Source organism: Zeus faber (genome assembly GCF_960531495.2).
Source record: "Zeus faber genome assembly, chromosome: 3".
Lineage (NCBI taxonomy): Eukaryota > Metazoa > Chordata > Actinopteri > Zeiformes > Zeidae > Zeus > Zeus faber.
In genome coordinates this window covers 18,942,548-18,962,053 of record NC_137190.1, presented here as the reverse complement: position 1 = coordinate 18,962,053, position 19,506 = coordinate 18,942,548, and the positions used below count along the sequence as shown (strand labels likewise).

Sequence of the window (19,506 nt, the reverse complement as noted above, 5' to 3'; positions counted from 1 at the left end):
ATGCAATCACCCTCATTTACCCCTAACCTTCCCCTCGGTCCCTTCTTTCTTTCCCACTAAAAGTTCCCCCCAAAATCTGGCCTTTCGAGCAGACGTGTTCTGCAGCGATTACAGGAACGTGGGGAGGTGATGGGGAAAGAGGCTCAGAGTAGCTGGCGCTCCTTATCTCGTGTACGTCTGCTAACTCGAGGAACTTGAGGTATTTTCCGAGTCGCATCAGTCTGCTGCCATCCCATCATAGTCTTGCCATTCCCAGCAACAACACGGGCTAAATGCGATCCAGATGTTCAGGCCTCAATATTTCACTAGCTCCTATATTAATCTTATCAAGTGTGTCACAGATCCCTCCTTCGATAACATCAAGAAGGAATTCAGACCATCTGAGTCACCGGCCCAAGTTAACCATGGCGTGGTTAAACAAATATTCTGGACAATGCACAAGCACTGGTTGATACTAAACAATATTTTTTATTATTACGTATAATTTTTTACGTTTTGAGAAACACTTTCTACACATTTCAAACTGAATTAAAACTTGAGAGATATTTTCTTAGACGTGCAAAAAACATCCCGCATATTTTTATATAGTTTGTACACCACTGTTGGACGCCATAATAAGCCATTGACAGACTTGTAACCGGCTAAAAAGCCAAATAAGTGCCAATTAGCCTCAATGAAAGAGGAAAAGGAACAACCTATTCCTAATTTTCCCTGCTCTCTCCCATTCTCCCTTGTGAAGAAAATCCTGAAAGGTTAGTATCTTAAGGTTCAAGGTTTTGATATTTTTGGCAAGGACCCCTCCTCACATTACAGGTAGAGCTACTAGTGCCGGCTCCAGTGGCACATTTAAGTGCCTTTTATTTGCCCTTTGAAATGGATTCGGTCAGTTTGAGAAGTGGCATTTGAGAGCATTAAAACTAGTCCTCGCACACTCTAAGTGCAGAGCACATTGGATCAGACTTGGTAGAACGGAAAAAGAATGGATCACACAGAAAGTCAGTAAATGTAAGAAATTTGATTTATTCATTTAGTGCTGCAATACATGGTGACATCGGCATTCTTAGCAAAGATCATCACCTGCTGTTCCAAAACTGTCCACTGTACCTGCTGAAACACAGGTATGCATGTATATATATGTATGTGTGTATATATATGATCCTGCTATTAATTATCATACTTGCCAATAATGAAATGCAAGATTAAAAACCTTAAAGTTTGTGCCATATTCAAACAAGGGCGGGACAGCATTGTTGGTTTTCTGGCATTGGGCCTTTGTCCCAATCATGGTCTGAACACCCAAATGCACACGCATTGTTAATCATATTTTTCCTTTTACTCATTGAATTTATTGGCATAATACTGATAGAACACCAAATAACATGACCCACACCCTGAGACACACCCTCTGAGATTTGTAATTATTCTTTCGCGTTTTAACACATCCGTCACTTCTTCAGGAAATAAATACTGCTGAGGAGCCCTTATGTTGTGGCGCGGAGGCTGTTGAAACGGGTAGGGAGGTCTCGCTGCGCTTCCAGCTACAGCTCCTGAAGGACTAGTCGTCCTCTCCCGAGGAGGTCTGCGCTTCATCATCCTGGACCTCTCTGTAGTCCGCCGCGGGGTCGCCCTCAGAGGAGAAGCTCCCCATGGACACCGCCAGGCCTTCAGAAAGCTTCTGGGCTGCAAGTTTGGCCTGCAGCTCCTGAAAAGAGCATCACACACCAAGACAGCTGACAGGCCTGTAAACATAGACATGTTGTGTACCATAATGCTATACAGTGATTTGAAATAGCAATTTAGGCCAACGGTGAGCTTCATAATTATTAGGACAGATGATTTGTGAGGGGTTTGCCTGCATTAAAAACTTGGTAAAGCACGCAAGTCCTATAAAAATTCAACGTCACGGTTTTAGCCCATTTTTTCATCATTTGAGCGATAGGCTGAGAAACCCACCTATAAATGATCTCCTGCTCGACAACGATCCCACACGTTTGCAAAAGTTACTCGACTGTGCCATAATTTGCCTCGTCACCCATGCTATCACGATGAAAATGGTCATCGGTAAAATATGCGCGCTGGCTAGTAAATGGGCGAAAACCTGATTCGATTTGAGGTCATTCGAGGGGCAGCCTGTCATCAAAGCCAAGATATTATATTCGAGGGCGGGTTGACGGTGTAGTCATTTCACACGGGGGCCTCACTGACCTGGTGTTTCTTTGTTTGCTGGCTGAGGAGGGCGGCAGACTCCTCCAGAGTCAGGAGCTGGGCGGGCTTGTGGTGGAGGGGAGGGAGCCTAGCCGCGGTGATGTCATCCAGGTGCTTCCTCTCCCGTTCCCTCCTGGCTTGTGCCGAGACAGGGGAGGAACGTCCAGGAGAACGTTCCGGCGGCAGAGATCCCGACGGGGAGCCGTCCGCTCTGGGGACCAGCCTAGAAAACAACCGGTAGACGGGAAACGATCAAATCCTTTTCAAGTGAATGATCAACAATGTCATGTAGATCATGCTGTGTATGTTCTGTTCTCAGGCCTCTTGTAGACGTGACTTTACTCTCAATGAGACCTGATTAAATAAAGGTTTCGATCAATGAAAACTCAAAAAAATAATAATTAAAAACTCACTGATTCAGTCTGAATTGTTGTTTCCTGGTGGCTGGAAATTTCTCAGATTTTTCTAGGACCTCTAAAGAATGCAGCTTTGTAGGCGGCTGCCTCCCAGGCCAGAGATGTTCGGTCACGGCGCCGTTCGGAGCGTGTTGGGACTCCGGCGCTGAACCAGCGCTGGATGCATTGGACAGATGTATTCTTCCCAAGGCCTCAACAAGGTCACGCTCCTTTGCCTGGTCAGAGTCCAGAGAAGTCTCCATTTGGTTTCCCGGCGCGTCGGAAGAACCAGGTGAGGCGTCCGACTCCGGGTCCGACCCGGGCGGGTGCGAGCCTCCCGGTTGGGCGTGGCCTCCATGTTGCTGCGCGCAGAAAGCTCGCTGGTACTTGGACTGCAGCTCCGCCCGGGACGAAAGCAGCAGAGCTTGTTTTCGCTCCTCTTCCTCGCGGTAAACAATGGCGAGGCGCACTTTCTCCGCAAACTCTGATATCCGCTTCCCTTTGTCTGGAAGACTCTGTAGAAACCTCCTGCAACATTTTAGTATTGCGTCGTTTCGCATTATTATTACATCATTTTTGAAAAAGCAACAACATGGATATAGAACTCTCATCATCAACAGAGATTCAGGATCTTTAACGTTAAGTATCGTCTAACACGGAGTATCGGACCGATTCACTGCTTTTAAGCAAAAGTAACTAAACTAAGAGTAACTAGGTTAGCTTGGGATTATTTCTACATATAAAATTACATGAAATCGCAAACCATAGGTGGAAAAACGACAACGAAAACCAAGTCAAGTCGTTTTAATATCCGATAGATATGGCATGGCTGACTTGTTTGATATGACACACATCGCTGAGGTTTGACTGAGTGAGATTATGGTGATAATAAATTCACCCACATTTTAATTGTCACCCTTGTTATAAGCCTGATATTATAATAAATTCAATGTATTATAGTTTGGAGAATAATTTCGAGACACTCCATACACAGGCCCGCCTTCACGTCAATTCAACAGCGGTGGAGGGAGTTCTCAGACCTTATTTAAGTGAAAGTATAAATAATGTAAATATATACACCAAATGTCGACTATTGGAAGGGAAGCACCACATTGATTGTTCTTCTTTGGTAAAAGGTATAAAGGGTACTCGTGAGCAGCGCTTCTTGAATTAAAGACGACATGAATGACGCCACCTTGAGCCCACATTGTTTACAGACTGGTTTGTTTATGCTATGAGGGGGGATCTGTCTCCCCCCGGTGGCCGAGTGGAGCTGGCGCGTCAGGCGTTTCCTTTCTCACGTCAGGCAGGAAAATCGAAATAAGAGCGTTAATGATAATAATGTTTAATAATCAGAAGAGTTGTGCATCTACAGCACGCTGCTTGCGACATTGACACGCGTTGTCTAAATATTGCGTGTGGCATGGAAACGCCTTGTTTCCACGGCGTGGACAGGGAATAGCCTTTCTAGCCTCACAAAACACCCCTGTGTGTGTGTGTGTGTGTGTGTGTGTGTGTGTGTGTGTGTGTGTGTGTGTGTGTGAACTCACCCTTTGAACAGTATCTTCTCCTGCCGCACGAGTATTTCATGGAGCTCCTCTTTACTTTTATGCCTCAGATCCGCCATGGTGGACGCATGGCTATTCGCTAACAGCTAACCACAGCTAAACAACACCCAAACACCCTCGGATGCGCCCGTCGGCACCTGACACCGCCCGCTGTCATCGCTGGCGTAACATGGCCCAGTGCTTATTTACGGATACGGATACAACACTCTGTTTGTTTTAGTCTTTATTAAAACATAGCAACGCAGTACTTGGCGTAACTGCGCTTCAATAGTTCTACTGATCCTTTTAACGGATGGCGAACAACCAGCGGTTGGGTGCATTACCACCATCTACTGGGTTGGAGTGTGCAGTGTGTTTGGCGGTAAAAAAATAAATAAATGCATAAACGTAATAATAATAATAATATTATAAATATATTGTAACAAATATTCACATATATAAATATATATTTTTTCATTCATACACGTATTTTTTTGCTCATATATATATATATATATATATATATGATCCTGCTATCAATTATCAATGTGTGTGTGTGTGTGTGTGTGTGTGTGTGTGTGTGTGTGTGTGTGTGTGTGTGTGTGTGTTTTCAAGTTCATTGAAGTTCAAGTGATTTATTGTCACATACATACACGTGCAGTCGTACATATATGCAGGGAAATGTCATGACACCCGGTGATCACGCACAAGCTCTATACACTCGAAAAATACTCAGATGTGCGTAATCGACACGCGGTGCGTGTGTGTGTGTGTGTGTGTGTGTGTGCGTGCGCGTATAAAAATATATATAATTGTTTTGTTTTCTTCACATTGCACCGTATTTGCATGATTGCATGTGACGAGTAAATAACATTGAACTATATATAACAATTCATTTAGCATAATATAAATATTATATATATATATATATATATATATATATATCAGTTGTTTAGCCGCCTTATAGAACAGTTATACCGCCCCCTAGTGTGGAGAAACGGAGTTACCCCCTTTTGTTCTCCAGCCTTTCCATTGGAGGAACCTTTAGGAACCTCACTGTTTCCTCGCATGTTAAGCATGTTACAGTTCACCATCGTTTCATCCTCAAACTTAACATGATGAGCATTTCCCTCTGTCACTTAAGTCCTCCCACATTGTTGTATATAAATATTGAAATCATGTTACAGCAATTCCTAAGCTATTTCAGTCCATATCTACTCAGGGGTTTTTCTTTACCCGTTTGCCTTTATAATCTCAATTTCAGAATGTCATGTTCATTGTCCGTAATATGCCCCCAAATCATATAAAATCAGTCAAATGTAACTTAAAGGAAGCCAAAGAGGGCAATACTCTTCTATATTGTTTATTATTATTATTATTTTGATTGGTGCATCTAGTGGTATCATTTAGTAAACAAATATTTACTGCAAGGGAGTTCTAGGTTCCAGGGTATATTCCACAAACAAATCATCAAGATGATCAGGGGGATTTCATCTTTATTTTCCAAATGTAGACTGGCTTCATGCAGTTTGATATGCATTTTTCAGGAGAAGGCACATACAAGGCTGCATCTATAAAAAAATAACAGCTGACCTATACTTAAATATGCCACTGGCTCAGGAATGGCAGCCACTTCTGTGTCGCTATGTTATCTAAAAAATATAAAGCTTTTTAATATTTGCATTAACCTTGTAACATACCCAGCTACTGTTCCAAGGAAATAACGGATACCTTCCCACTACCTATGATGGATATCAGAGGTTAGCTTGTTCACAAAGGCACAATGCATAATAATAAATATTTTGTACACAATGTGACAAATAACAAAAATATTTCACTTCATTTACACAGAGAAAATACAAAATTACAATAAGCCTAACATAAACGTTATCAAACATCTAGACCGTGGGTCATCTGATACTTTCATGAGTCGTACAAGTTACATCAACTGTAAACAAAACAAGCCTTCAGTTTTTTTTTACAACCAGTGATTTACAGTGCATCCAACTATTTACATCCTATAATATTCAACATTGTATTGCCAATAACACACACAGTACCAAACAAGATCAAATTCAATACATCTATCTATATCAATATCATTATCTATATATCACATTTCATGTTACTTTTATTCCACTTTGGCAATGTATATTAAACATTATTCAGACAAGATGTATAATTACTCTATGTTGATATTGGCTGTGATCTCCATGAGCTTCATAAATGGTGTGTAGATTTTGGAAGGGCCCGATCTTGTTCGGGAGTAGGACAGTGCGGGAGCAGCTGCCACCACGGCGTCACTGGAGGCCGCGTCACCGGGGCGTGCTGCTGCGGCGGGAGGGCCGGGGCCGGGCTGCGGCGCGCTCTCAGAGTCACACCCTGGCGCGTCAGTGGCGTCGTTGTCGTAGGACTTTGAGAGGCTGCTCTGCAGGAAGCGGCTGTACTCAACAGGAGTGTACCTCAGTAAACTAGACTCCAGTCTGCTCGGTGGCACGGAGGACGTTTTCAATGTCCGCGTTTGGGTGGAGGTTTTCATAAAGATGGGCGGACTTAGCGTGGGCGGGAAGTGAGTCGGCTCTGGCTGCGAGGGGGCCTCTGCAACCGTCTCTAGACATTCCTTCCTGCGAATGTAGAACGGCCTAAAATCATGAGGACCCAACTCGCACACGGCTTAAAGTCATCGACACAGTTTTCGGCGTCCGATGGTATCTTACCGAGAGGGCAGACCACAACCCACTTCTATCTCCCTGGTTTGCAAAACCTCCCTTGGCTTATTCTGTACAGACATAAAATACTTCAGCTTGTCTTCTAATTCATTATTCTAGGAAAAGGAAAAGAGGAAAGAACAGCATCAGGTCAGGTTCATGCAAAAAGGAAGCGAGGCAGTGTCACTTCCGCTTGTGAAAGAGAATCGATAGGCAGAGTAAAACGACCCCCGAGAAGCATCCAAGACACGTGGTCCAAAATATCAGAGTTACACATCAGGCCAGTGCATAAGCGTGAAGTACCACCCCACACCAGCGTGTCGGCCACAACTCCTCCTCCCCGTACCTCACACTCCACGATGGCGATTCTGTCCAGGAGCTCCGCGATGAACATGTCCTTCTGTGCGACCTGTGCTCGTAGCGACTGGACCTTTCAGGTGCAAAAGTAGAAAATGTTGCGGTTAACAACCATTGAACCTTTCAATTTGAGCTTCTTAGCATTTTTTTTATTTTTATTTTTTAAGGTGAGAGGAATATTTCTATGTATACAGTATTATTTGAACAAAAAGCCGAACAGGAGAGCGCCTTGGAAAATAAATGACCACTACATTGCCATTTTGTCCGATTTTTTAGAACGGCTCTAATACGCAGCGTTAACGCACCTACTTTATCATTTTCCACTGCGTTATTATAGCTGCTTGTAATACAACCGCATTAGCTCATAAAATGTACAGTGCTAGTGTATACAAAAGGAGGAATAATGAGCTTTCAGACTTTCTGTTTCGCCAAACTCAATGTTTACAAGAGGATTTGGACATTGAAGGACGGATCCCTCCACATGTCAACGGTTGTTTATCAGCCCAGGAATTAACCGAGTTGTTTTACTTTGCACAGCTCTTTAATCAGACGGGGGGAGAGGCGGCGGTATTCCGGCCCCCGGTAAATGCAAACTTAAATAACATTTTTTCCCCACCTCCTCGATCATTCCCTTGACCTTCCTCTGCTGGCAGAACACCATGTCGTTCAGGTGTTTAATTCGGTCCCTCAGATCCGATGCTTCCTCTTCCAACTTTTGAGAGCTGAGGAAAAAAAAATCCCGTCCCTTCAGCACGCCTCCACACATCTTACCGCAGTGTGTACCAAATACAATTTGAAAAAAATAAACCTCTCATACCTCTTGGCGACCGTCGAGTCGGTTGTGTCCGTCAGTTCCAACAAGGAGAGGCGTTGTTCACACTCCTGTAGCTTTAATTGGAGGTGACCTTTTTCCTGTGGAAGAAAAACAAAACAAACCCAAGACAAACAGCCTTAATTTGTTAATTTAATTTAAGTAAATGAAGAGTAAATTCAACGTGTCCCTTCCCTACCTGACCCATGCAGTCCAGGAGGCGTTCCACCTCCAGGATCCTCTGGTCCCTTTCGGCAATCTTGGCCTCTGCGATCTTTGCTTTCCGCTCGGCCTCCTCCAGGCGGCATATGTACTCATCTATCTGGGCCTGCGCCAAAACGGGAGGGTTTGCATGTTGGATCGCTTCGAACAATGATTGCAAAAAGTGTGGCACCCGGCCTCCGCTCCGACAGAGAGAGAGAGAGATCGAAGTTATAATCATGTGTCTGTTATGCTTCTTAACGCTCGTCAGTCTCAATTTCCTCCGGAGCCAGGGCGCTTCAAAGTGAGTAATGCGCTGAACATGCAGCAGGCGAAGAAGGATGGAATGCAGACCTGCAGGTTTTCAATCTCCTGTCTGTGTTTCTGCTGTTCTTCCAAAAGCCTTTCTTCGTACTCCCCCTGGAGGCGCGCCGTCACCTCCGTCACCACCAGGCTGCTGGCCTCTCGCGACGACTCCACCTGGGGAATACAGAGCGTCTCGTTGATTGATCAGCTCCATGGACGTTTTTGGCAAATATCGACGATATATTCTGTTTCATTGTAATAGCACCACGTGTCTTTAATAAGCAGCAGTGAAAATACTGACTGTCTGATTTATTGGTGAACATTAAACTTTTTGCAGGTGTCTTCACTAACTGCATAGGAACAGGTATTACTTGAATCTAAATAATAATAAATAATTCCCCCCCCCCCCCCCCACATTATTTTGTTTTTTTTCAAATGATCCATGGGTTCAGCTGATAATCTTCAACTGTCATACAGAGCAGGTATCCTTCACACAAACAGTATCTCAGCGGTAACTGGCCGGGGAATCCTAAATGTCCGCATGAGGTTCAAACAGTGCTGTAAATTACAACAGAATTCTTTGACAGGCTCGTCTGTTACAGTTGTGAAATGTATTCCTCGTTAAAATGAAATACTATTCTATGATTTTTGTAAATGAATGCACGTTTCTTTTAATGCCGGCTTGTCTGTCGTAAATTTATTAAACCTGATAAATTCAATCCAGTTCCCTACACAAAGTTACAAGAAATGTGTGTGAATATTAGTTCTCAATTAGGTGCGCACAAATTCTATGGGTTGGACATCCCATTATCCCTTCAGGGTCATAGACCTTAAATAATAATAATAATAATAATAATAATAATAAGTGATAGAATAGTCTGTGATAGTCTCTTTAGAGTCGAGACTCTAATTATTATTATTATTTTTTTATCTTCTTGACTTTTTTCAGGCTGAAAGTATCTGGAAGTCCCAGTACGCACAGACATGGTGGAGGTCTCGTTAGAACCGGGACATTTCAAGACGTCTTGTCTTTCGAGTTTTGTCAATGTTGATGTCATTCGGAGCAAAAATTAGGGAAAAGTTTTAAAGTCCTAATTTTACAGGAAGAAGAAGAACGTAGAGGCGATTTGATTAGTTTCAGGAGCAGGCCACTCTGTGACATCATCATTCGAAGTCATACAAGTCCAAGCTTCGTCTCTCTGAACTCATTTGCATCCAGCCACTTGAGAAAACTTGAGCCGATGCTGCGTAAAAGGAAACTGGTGGAAAGCGGCGCTCCGCAAAATCACTCATAGGATGGATTATTACAACATATGGCTGTCTGCTACCGTGCAGCGGCAACATAAGGTGAGAGGAATTAAAGATAACCCTTCACGGGGTAAAGACGCCTGTTTGTCGTTCCCGACGATCATATTCCGCCCCGACCTAGACAATGTCGGGCACGACAAAATCGGCCTTAATTTGTGTAGTCTGATCCCAGCATTAGTAAAAGTCTGAAAATTGTAATACGTACCTAAAACAACTAAACTGGACCCTGGGTATTCCTGCCGAAACATATACAAAAGCTATTTATACAATAATAATATAATGCATATTTATACTGCACATATCTGTATATACAAATAGCCTATCTCATATACATAACTATATTCCCTTCTATTTTGTACCCCCACTTTGTATTATCTTTGAGTCTAATTTTATTTTTATTTTCTTTTATTTATATTGTTCTATTCACTAACTGCATTATGTTTTAGGAATCAGTTTTGTTTCAGTTAGTTAGCTAGGCAGGAATTCGATTAGCTATTATGTTCGGTTAAGTTACTATTGTGCATAATCTCCAGGTGCGTTGCAAAGACATTTCACTGCATAATGTATGAACGCATGTATATGTATGTGACAAATAAACATCTTGAATTTATTATTATTACTATTATTATCCAACCTAAGGCTGCTTTAGCACTTACTCGCCACCCGACTGCTCTTTCTTTCTGAAGGGACAGCTTGTACTTTGCACCTAATTATCATGAACTGTAAGGCTGTGGGTTGTGTGTGTTGAGGCGTGCACACGTCTGCGTGTGTTTTTGTTTGCACATGCACCCTTCCAAGCGCTGTTTGTACGCAGAAGTACCTGCAGTTTCAGACTGTCGTTCTCAGCCTGCGCGGACGCCAGCTGCAGCTCCTTCTCTTTGAGCTTCTCCTCCGTTTTCATGCAGGTGTTCCGCAATCTCTTCACCTCCTCCCGCATGTCCACCCGATTCTGACAGTTCTGCAGAAGGGATTTCTGCAAAGGAAACTTTTATTCCCCAAACCACCCTGAAGGAAATGCCACGCAACTGTCATGAAGTAGGCCAGCGGAAACTTGGCAGCGTCGGTTTGGTACCTGCAGGTCGATGTTGGCAGATATGAGGGAGCTGTTCATCTGATCAAAGCTCTCCATGGCTGACGTCCGAATCCGCACCTCCGCCTCCAGACTGCGCCGCTGGGAGTTGGCAGCCTGCGGGAACACACGTTACTTTACATTTTTATCTATTCCCCGGGTTAGAATTCAGAAATTGCAGCCGGGCGAAGAAGCTTTAGGGAGATGTGACGTCTAATCACGTACGGGCTTTCTCACCTTGATTTCTTGTGACAGCTTCTGCATTGACTGTTGCATCCCTCCAAACTGTCCGTACATCCGTTCTCTGACTTTCTCCAGAGAGTCTCTCACCTTTGCAGCGCAGAGGGGATAGAGAAATGTCAGCGAAAAATCCATACTGGTGTGCCCTGTGGGAAGGGGCTGCAGAATAGAAGGCCCTGGCGCTTCGGCACGATTCGCTTCAACTTGGTTGGTCTCCACTCACCTCCCTGATGTACCGCATCTCGTCCTGGAGGTGATTTACGGGCCACTCGCGCGCCATCACTTGCTGCCGGCTGTCCGAGCCCGTCCTCTGCACCACGCCGTACACCCTGGGCCCGTTGTGCTGTGCGGGCGCTTCTTGCACCCCATTGGTTATGGCTCTGAGGTGCTGAGGGAGACGGGATAGCACGCTCAGGTTTCTGTTGCCACACTCCACCAGCGCCGCCCGGGTCTGACATTGTTCTCATGCGTTTCTGTTTCCGTCTGTGTTCGTGTGCGTGGGAAATGTTATAGTATATGCATATCTGTGTGTTACTGTGTGCCCCCGTAGATACGGCTGTGTATCCACACCGACCCAGGTACTCTCAGCGTGGCTGCCAAGCGCATGAAAGCGGGAGACCTGGAGGTAGCAACCGAAATAAAAGGGTCCAGCGAGGTGCAGGGTGCAGTGAGGGTGTCATGTTTCTGCAGGCCAGTAATGGAGCTCCTGCCGTATTCAGCTGTTTGCGGTGGCCCAAACACTGAACACGGATGCACACCGGCCGAGCAGTAACAATGTTTTGAAGTACACATTGTGGTTGCGGCTTACGCTATCAATACATACATTGATTTTAAAATTCGAAAGTAATAAATTATCATCCTGGAAAGTAGAAACAAAGAAGATGTTCCAGATATTGACGGTCACTTGGCCTACACCGGCTTATATCCGTATACAGCATCGGCAGACAATGCAGAGGAAGGAGAAGCAATTTCCTGACCTCTTTGTTATTTCAAGAGAACTGAAGAGGAATCTGTGTCATTGTCTTGTTTTACCAGTAGAGAGAAAATGCTGAATTAAAACTGTTGGGGTAAAACTACTTGGAAAGTAGTAGAAAGACATTAATCAAAAAGGTTGTGTGTTGGCTGGCGGTTGGCATGCTTGAACACAGATTTCAAACGGACGTCAGGAGATAATGGTGCTGTGACGGCTGCTGAAGCTTTGCCGACATGTTTCCAAACCGATCCGGTCATCACGGCGATGAGGGATGTGTCTACCTGCTCAGAAGACTCCCTGCCAGCAGGCCTTCCCCTTTGGACCAGGCCGTTCCTCTTCCTCCGGTCCCCACTGACGACCGTCTGTTTCTCGTCCTGTAAAATAAGAGAACAAAGGTGTGTTTTTATGGAGGTGTTTGCCTCATTTCAGGTATCGGGACGGTTTTAGTCTTTTTTTTGTTTATGCAAATATTACGTCACACTGAAACTATATAAACAGTGTTTACATGAAAGCAGGCCTGACAACCTGCTTCACCTCATAGTGGCGGAAGCTTGCTCAACATTTTCCCATTTTCACAACATTTCTTTGTAAAATGTACGCAAAACACTTGTGGAGTGTGAGTTTGAAGGTTTGAGCAAAACCTTTACTTAAAAGATGTTTCTTTGTGAATTTATTTAGCTCGAAAATTTAATCTAGAGCTTAAACCCTTCATCAGTTTATTATAATTTACCTGAAGCTTAAATGTTAGTTGAAATTCCGTAATTTGATTTAAAAGTCTCTTTTCTTGTGTAAAGTTACAAAACTTGATGCAACCATGACTCAAGCTGTAAAGTTATGTTTACCTATTATATATACAGTAGTTTAAGGGGATAAATACAACTATGTAGAATTAAAACAAACTGTTTGCAAGGAAAACAGTTACATCCAAAGGTCTAAGACGTTTGCGCACATTGAGATGTCTTCCCAAAATGTTCCGCCGTAAATAAATCTACTTTGAATTAAATAGAAAAACTTCGATCTGAATGTAATGCATATATTCATATTATCAGAAAAATAATATAAGACAACAGGCAACTGGAACTGTCAATCACAATTGCACTTGTACCAAAGTTTGGCGTGGTGAACATCAGCCAAGGCCTCCGACGAGAGATAAGAGGAAGACGCAACGGGAACAATGACGGTAGTGTCTTCTCATGGACAGAGCGGAGCTTCACATTTCTCCCCCACATTATCTAAGAGGACGTGATGTGGAGAGACACTGATAGGGTGACTGAGAGACGGATGGGATGGGAATTCCAACAGATGGCAACGAAAAAGGCCGCCATTATATTGTCCACCTTGTAAAAATGTTGCACTGTACGTTCAATATCATAGTACTTATTTATCTTATATAATAAATAGATACAGATAGAGACAGACAGACAGACAGACAGACAGACAGACGGACACGTGTATTGTCAAAAACTGTGACCTACCAGTGTAGTCAGGCTCAAATCTAAACCATTTGAGTTTTAATGCCTAATGACAGAGCTGTGTGTTAAGTGACAAAGCGATGCCGCCGCCAATGCAGCTCATTCGACGGAAGACTTCTGATCCGTCACTGAGGCAATGAAATTCTACCCCGCTGGCACGCAAACCTCCATGACAACCCTTGATCTACGTTCCCCATGTTTCTCATGATGCATCTTATCCAGGCCATAGTCCCCGACCGGATTGGGTTGCAAGGCATACCTTGCTTTAGCTTATGGTGGTTCACTGGAACATACTGTGAATTAGTTGAGGGATGTTGTGATTATTTCCTCCGCCTCTCATTAGTAACCTTGCTTTATTTTTTTTTCTTGTTCTTGTTTTTTGCATCACAAAAAACATCCAAATGGGGCTGAGTATGTGTGTGTTGTCAGGGAGTGGCCTATATTTTCCCTTCCACTAGAGGTTGCATGAGGGTGGAAGATGGGCAAAGGGTGTTTTTTCTTGAGGAAGGGCTCAAATGGGTTTTGGCCTCCAGTTTGACCATGCTGGTCTGACATCATTCATGGAGGCAGCTGCAATAGCACTTTGCTTTTTGATCTCATAAAAATATTGTTTATATAAGCATCCTTTTATGTTATCTGGACTGTATGCATGATGGTATGATGTTATAGCCTCTCGCCACTCCATGTGTTGTCATAATGTTGCTTTTGTATCCAGGGATCTATTCCCTAAAGGTTGCTAGGATAAGGCGCCGATAACCCAGGATAGCGTCGCTTACGTAAGCGGTAATTGGCAGTCTGAGCTCAGCGTGTTCTCTGAATGCCGCTTGGAGCTAAACTGGCCTGGCTCAGTGGAGTCTGGATAAGATGGAGATGTGTACAAGTAGGTGCGCGCTCTCCATATTTAAACGATCAATCAGTGGAACGCAGTTCCATACAGGATCAATACAGAATGCAACGTTTCCTTCACATACAGTATATTTACAATATTATTGTATTATTATTGTTATAAAAATATTTAAACATTTAAACACATGATAACTAAAAAGGGCGATGCTGAAGATATTAATAAAGACAGAAAAGAATCCTGGAAATCAATTACCAAACGCATAAACAATATTTATAATGTTACTTCAATTGATCTCAAGTAAATGATCTGCACGTTCCATTTATACTTAATTGCGTTCACTTAAAATACATTGTTTGAAAAATAAAAATAAAAAAATAAAAAAATAATAATAATAATTGATACGACACCTACATCAACTTGTAATTTCAAAATTCAGTTTTTTTAACCATGTTCTTTTTAAAGAAAAGGATAAATGCAATAATATATATATTTCTTGTAAATATAATAAATTATCTATATAAATATAATAAAACATCTATATATATATATATATATATATATATATAGATAGATATATAGATAGATATGTGTATGAATATATGTATGTATGTATATATATATATATATATATATACATATATAATATATATAATATATATGTATCCACTTCATGCGCTCATTACTTTTTTTTTTTCTTCATTACTTTTGCTTTTAATTACGCGTACGTACTTGACTGGGAAAACAGGCATGTTGGCAATTTCAATGAGGAAGATAACAATTATCAAATCAAATCATATTCAGACAAGGTAATTAAAATACATACATTTTATATGTATTTTCTTCACTTTCACGATATAATTACAATGCAGAACATATCATGTAAAATTAAAGTAAAGCATCAGTTTTGTGTCGGACTGCTGAACAGTGACACTCTGAGCCACAGTCCCCAAACTAGCCTGAAGCGAGTCAGGCTAGCGGAATTTAGCCTAGCTTACACCGTAAGCAATCTTTTGGGAATACCCGCTTAGGTCACTCTTGGCTAGTCAGCAATTTCACAACCTCCACTTATCTGGCTGGATAAGGATGTTAGTGACACTAACCTTTAAAGCAGCACTATGTAATTTTGGTATTTGGGATTCGGCACACCTACAGTGTCTGAGTCCAATACACTTTTACACCACTGTTGTAAAACTCGGTCCGGTGTCCAAAAGAAATTTATGTCACAGGCAAAATTTGAACCTTATCCGTCACGTTTCGATAACAGTGTATGTTACAAACACAAATATAATGTACACCTAGGTTAAAGCCCTGCTTGCACAGACCTCGCAGCTGCAGCGATCACTCAACACACGGCTCCGGGGGAGCCGCGGGGAGGGACGCCGCAGGGAGGGACGGTGGGGGGAGGGACGCACCGCCCCCGCTGCTACCGGTTGGTGCAGGTACCAGATGTGCTCGGCCTGGCAGATTGGCTCGCACATGCGAGTCAGAGGGTGAAACAAACCCTGTGGCACAATGAAAGTGAGGGCCGGCGCGGGCCGGCTGAGGTGCGGGTGCCGGGCGCGCCACTGGCCCTTCTCCGTCAGGAAGGTGGAGCGGCTACGTTTTGTATGAGAGTTATTAGCTGACACTTTGCCTGGCAAGTTTATAATTTATCGGGTTTTTTATTTTATTTTACCAGGCAAAAAAACGGAGCCTGAGCCAAACATCAAGGAAATGACGTAGTGCCGTAAAGCATAACACACTTTTTCCGCGGTTTCGTACCTGAACACAGAGGTTACACATGGGGGTGGGTGGAATGAAGGAGGTGCCATTGTCCATATTACAAGTCAGTTTACCATCAAAATGATTTTGAAGCTGTTATTTTAAGGTAAGAGATACTTTGTGTTGTTTTAAAATATAAAATAGATAAAATGACCCAGTTAATCCGATTTCATGGCATAGTGTGTTCCACATCGATCGAGCATTTAACACCAAACATCACAACAACAGACAAATTTGTGAATTGCAGCAGCAGACCGCCATGCTCTCAGAATCAGAGACAACAATATAATGATCATTTTTAACCTATACCTTCTCTATAAGTGATATCACCCATGGCAGCTTTTATCACAGCACGCTGGCTTTTCGGTCAAGACAATGAGCTGTAATTAAGAGTCATATGGCCATATGTCCACCTGTCTCAGCCTGTGTCCGGCAGTGCTGCATCTAATCAATGACGTTTTGTCATGAAGGCATCCGGCAGACTTTTAGCCGCGCAAAGAGGTGAGGTGACGAGAAACTGTTTTCATGAACGAATGAAAACGAAAACCAAACCCAGGTCTTTGTTGCGGTCCTCAAGCAGACTTTGACCACTTCTAGTAGCATTGGCCAACGTCTCTCAAACAGAGACTCATTATCGGCCGCCCCGTGATTTTTTTCCAACGGTGGCGTCAACTGTGATGAGCGCTGTACACAATCCAGGCCAAAGTACACACAGCATACATCACAATGCCAATGTCAACTTCTAATCCCTCAGTGGGGGAGGCCGTCCAAAGCCTCCTCGGTCACAAACGGGCCTTATCACAACAGCTCTCGCACATTGTCAAACAGGTAAAACTCCCAGAAGGCCAGAGATGGCGAACACAAACACGGTTGGAGGCAAAACCACCCATAGCAAACATCGAACGTGGCCCAAAGCATAGACTCAAAATGAAGGTTGATCACAAGGTGCTAGAGAAGCTGCTGCATACGTATGTGCACGCTAGTTGGAAAGGAGTATCCAGTGGTTCGCTGAGCTGTGTTGATAGATTGTGTTTTTGTTTTTTGTTTTTTTCAGGACTTGTGGATACCAATATTTGCGTTATGTTGTTTCAAATATCATACAGCAATGGTCTCGCACATATCTCAACAGTACGACTAGAGTTGGAAGGGAGCATCGGAGGGAAATCAGAAACAGCTGCTTAGATATTGTACACACCCTTTCTGAAGATTGTGTAACCGCTCCAGGAAACACAGGAGCAAGGAGCTACAGTACCTCCGCCATCTCCCTGTTTCTATACAGTACGTGGACGTAAAGAAGCATCTATTAATGCTGGCTCGTATGCACGCAAGGTCATTGCATCGCACCATAACAAAGACTCAATACGCATTTCCCGGATGCCAAGCACAAGACACAAGACTTGACTGAAACTCTCAAAGTGAGTGAGGTTCAGTGGTGCAGTTCATACAGTCATAAGTCACAAGGCTTTCTTTTAGGAAATAATCACAAATTCAAATCAAGAGACTTACAGAGGCCGTCGTTTTCGGGTCTTTTTTCCCATTTTCTCCAGCGTGCAGAGTGAGCCGGAGTCGTCTGACGCCCCTCTGAAGAAAACGACAAGGGACACAAAAATGTTTCACATTTTGGACTTTTGACAAAATAGTGACAACTGCATTATCATCAAGAGATTAAATAATTGACATTGACATTATTGACGTATTGAAATGTGTTTGTCATCCAAACGTACAGACCTCAACACTCCACTATCTTTCCTACACTTTTACACAACAACAAATTCCTTTGTTGTGTAAAAACTGATATCAACAATAAATGATGAACAAAAAAAACCCCCATAAAAAGAAAACAGGGCATACATGGCACCTTATTCACTACCTGAAACTAAGTTCCACCAGTGTAAGTGTATTTAGCTTGTCTTTAACCAGTGTAGGTAATAGTTTATGATATCAAAAGTTATACAAGCACATTCGGTGAACTCTGTGTCAAAACAAGATTGTGAGAAAAACTGCGTACGTCAGCTGATTTAAAGAGAGTGGTTCCTCATCATGGGCTGTTCAAGTAAACACGACCGCCCCGATGTCCCTTTATATGCTCCTCTGTGTGAACACATCACACTGCGAAACACGGAATTCCAGCAGATCAGCAAAGGGAGAACGACTAACTTGAATTGGAATGGGGGTTATACATCGATATGTTGTGTGTGTGTGTGTGTGTGTGTGTGTGTGCGCCTGTGTGGACAAGACACAATGGAGTTCCAAGGGAGTTCACAGTGACAGGAAAACACCAAAAAAAGATTTGATTGTTTGGGAAAATAAAACAATACTATGCTATAAAAATGCAACATACAAAAGTAGAAAGGAAGGAGGTAGGTGTGTGTGTGTGTGTGTGTGTGTGTGTGTGTGTGTGTGTGTGTGTGTGTGTGTGAGTGTTCATGACACACTATCCCGCGGCCCCCCGTCTTACCTCCCCGGACGCCTCTGGAGCGTCCTCTGTAGTGGTGGCGGTGACTGTTCCCCCCGAACCGTAGCGAAGCATGTCTCTCCTGGTGTCCACTCCTCTGTTTCCCTCTGTCCTCTCTCTCGCTCTCTCTCGCCGTCCCTCCCTCCCTCCCACCCACCCACCCACCGTTCCCCTCTGTCCCCCCTTTTCCTGAGTTGCGCTCAAACTCACAGAACGGCCATCTGCGCCCCCCGCTCCAGCCTGGGAAAAGAAGGGAAATTCCACTATGTCAGTGTGGTCGCTGGTCTAATATCCGTCCTGTGCGGCGTGAAGGTGAAGGGGGCGAGTTCACAGTGCACTTCCACACGGCGCGCGGCGATAACACACTCCCAGCGGTGTCATTGTCGAGCTCCCGGTTGGACCGCTTCTTCCCTTTTTCACCTGGAGAACAGGGCCCGTCAGTCTGTCACACGGCAGTCAAGCTGCCTCCTGTCTGTCTCTCTCTCTCTCTCTCTCGCTCGCTCGCCCGCTCTCTCTGTCTGTCTGTCTCTAGCTCTCTCTCTGTTTTACCACAGCCTGACCTCCCACCAGACCTGTTGGGCCACATTTCACCTGCTCCATGCCTCCCGTTTCCACTCAGGGCGTAGCCTGCGGGGTGGGTCCCGCACTGTAACTCTGGCTGGGAGGGTAGAATTGCACTGCCTGTGTGTAGAAAGCGGACGACAGCAAGAGCAACCAGTTACAAACCCATTACGCGCTTAATCCGTTCACCATGTTGGTCTTTAGCGCTTTATTGATCCCCTCTGAAGAAATTTTAAGAATGCCTGGCCGCCGCATAATTTTCTGGGTGGAAACAATGGGCTCATTTTACC

General features: G+C 43.7%; 2 protein-coding genes across 4 annotated transcripts; both read right to left on the bottom strand.

Annotated features, from left to right (window-relative positions):
* Positions 1-1,035: 1,035 nt before the first annotated feature.
* On the bottom strand, positions 1,036-4,439 carry polr2m (RNA polymerase II subunit M). The gene is made up of 4 exons (XM_079997099.1): positions 4,151-4,439; positions 2,619-3,128; positions 2,206-2,428; positions 1,036-1,702 (listed from the first exon to the last, which is right to left on the bottom strand). The coding sequence occupies exons 1-4, from the start codon at positions 4,225-4,227 to the stop codon at positions 1,556-1,558; spliced, it is 957 nt and encodes a 318-aa protein (XP_079853225.1). The 5' UTR covers positions 4,228-4,439; the 3' UTR covers positions 1,036-1,555.
* Positions 4,440-5,626: 1,187 nt separating this feature from the next.
* Positions 5,627-18,730, bottom strand: myzap (myocardial zonula adherens protein; the record flags this gene model as incomplete). Of its 3 annotated transcripts, none has more annotated exons than XM_079997096.1 (14): positions 5,627-6,771; positions 6,865-6,971; positions 7,202-7,285; positions 7,829-7,934; positions 8,030-8,124; positions 8,223-8,351; positions 8,579-8,704; positions 10,659-10,823; positions 10,911-11,024; positions 11,145-11,237; positions 11,371-11,535; positions 12,402-12,494; positions 17,707-17,781; positions 18,659-18,730. In XM_079997096.1, 14 exons carry the CDS (start codon positions 18,728-18,730, stop codon positions 6,330-6,332), a joined length of 1,866 nt encoding a protein of 621 aa, XP_079853222.1. In that variant the 3' UTR covers positions 5,627-6,329. The 3 variants fall into 3 exon arrangements, with proteins under 3 accessions (XP_079853222.1, XP_079853224.1, XP_079853223.1); XM_079997098.1 differs by having other exon boundaries at positions 6,865-6,926; XM_079997097.1 differs by having other exon boundaries at positions 10,659-10,811.
* Between the last annotated feature and the right edge of the window lie 776 nt (positions 18,731-19,506).

Excerpts from the sequence above, each read along its gene's own strand:
- polr2m (XM_079997099.1), bottom strand. The coding sequence starts at position 4,227 with ATGGCGGATCTGAGGCATAAAAGTAAAGAGGAGCTCCATGAAATACTC. Across the intron at positions 3,129-4,150 it reads GAGAAGATACTGTTCAAAGG|GAGGTTTCTACAGAGTCTTC; the intron begins GTGAGTTCACAC and ends AAAATGTTGCAG. Across the intron at positions 2,429-2,618 it reads CAACAATTCAGACTGAATCA|GCTGGTCCCCAGAGCGGACG; the intron begins GTGAGTTTTTAA and ends GTTGTTTTCTAG.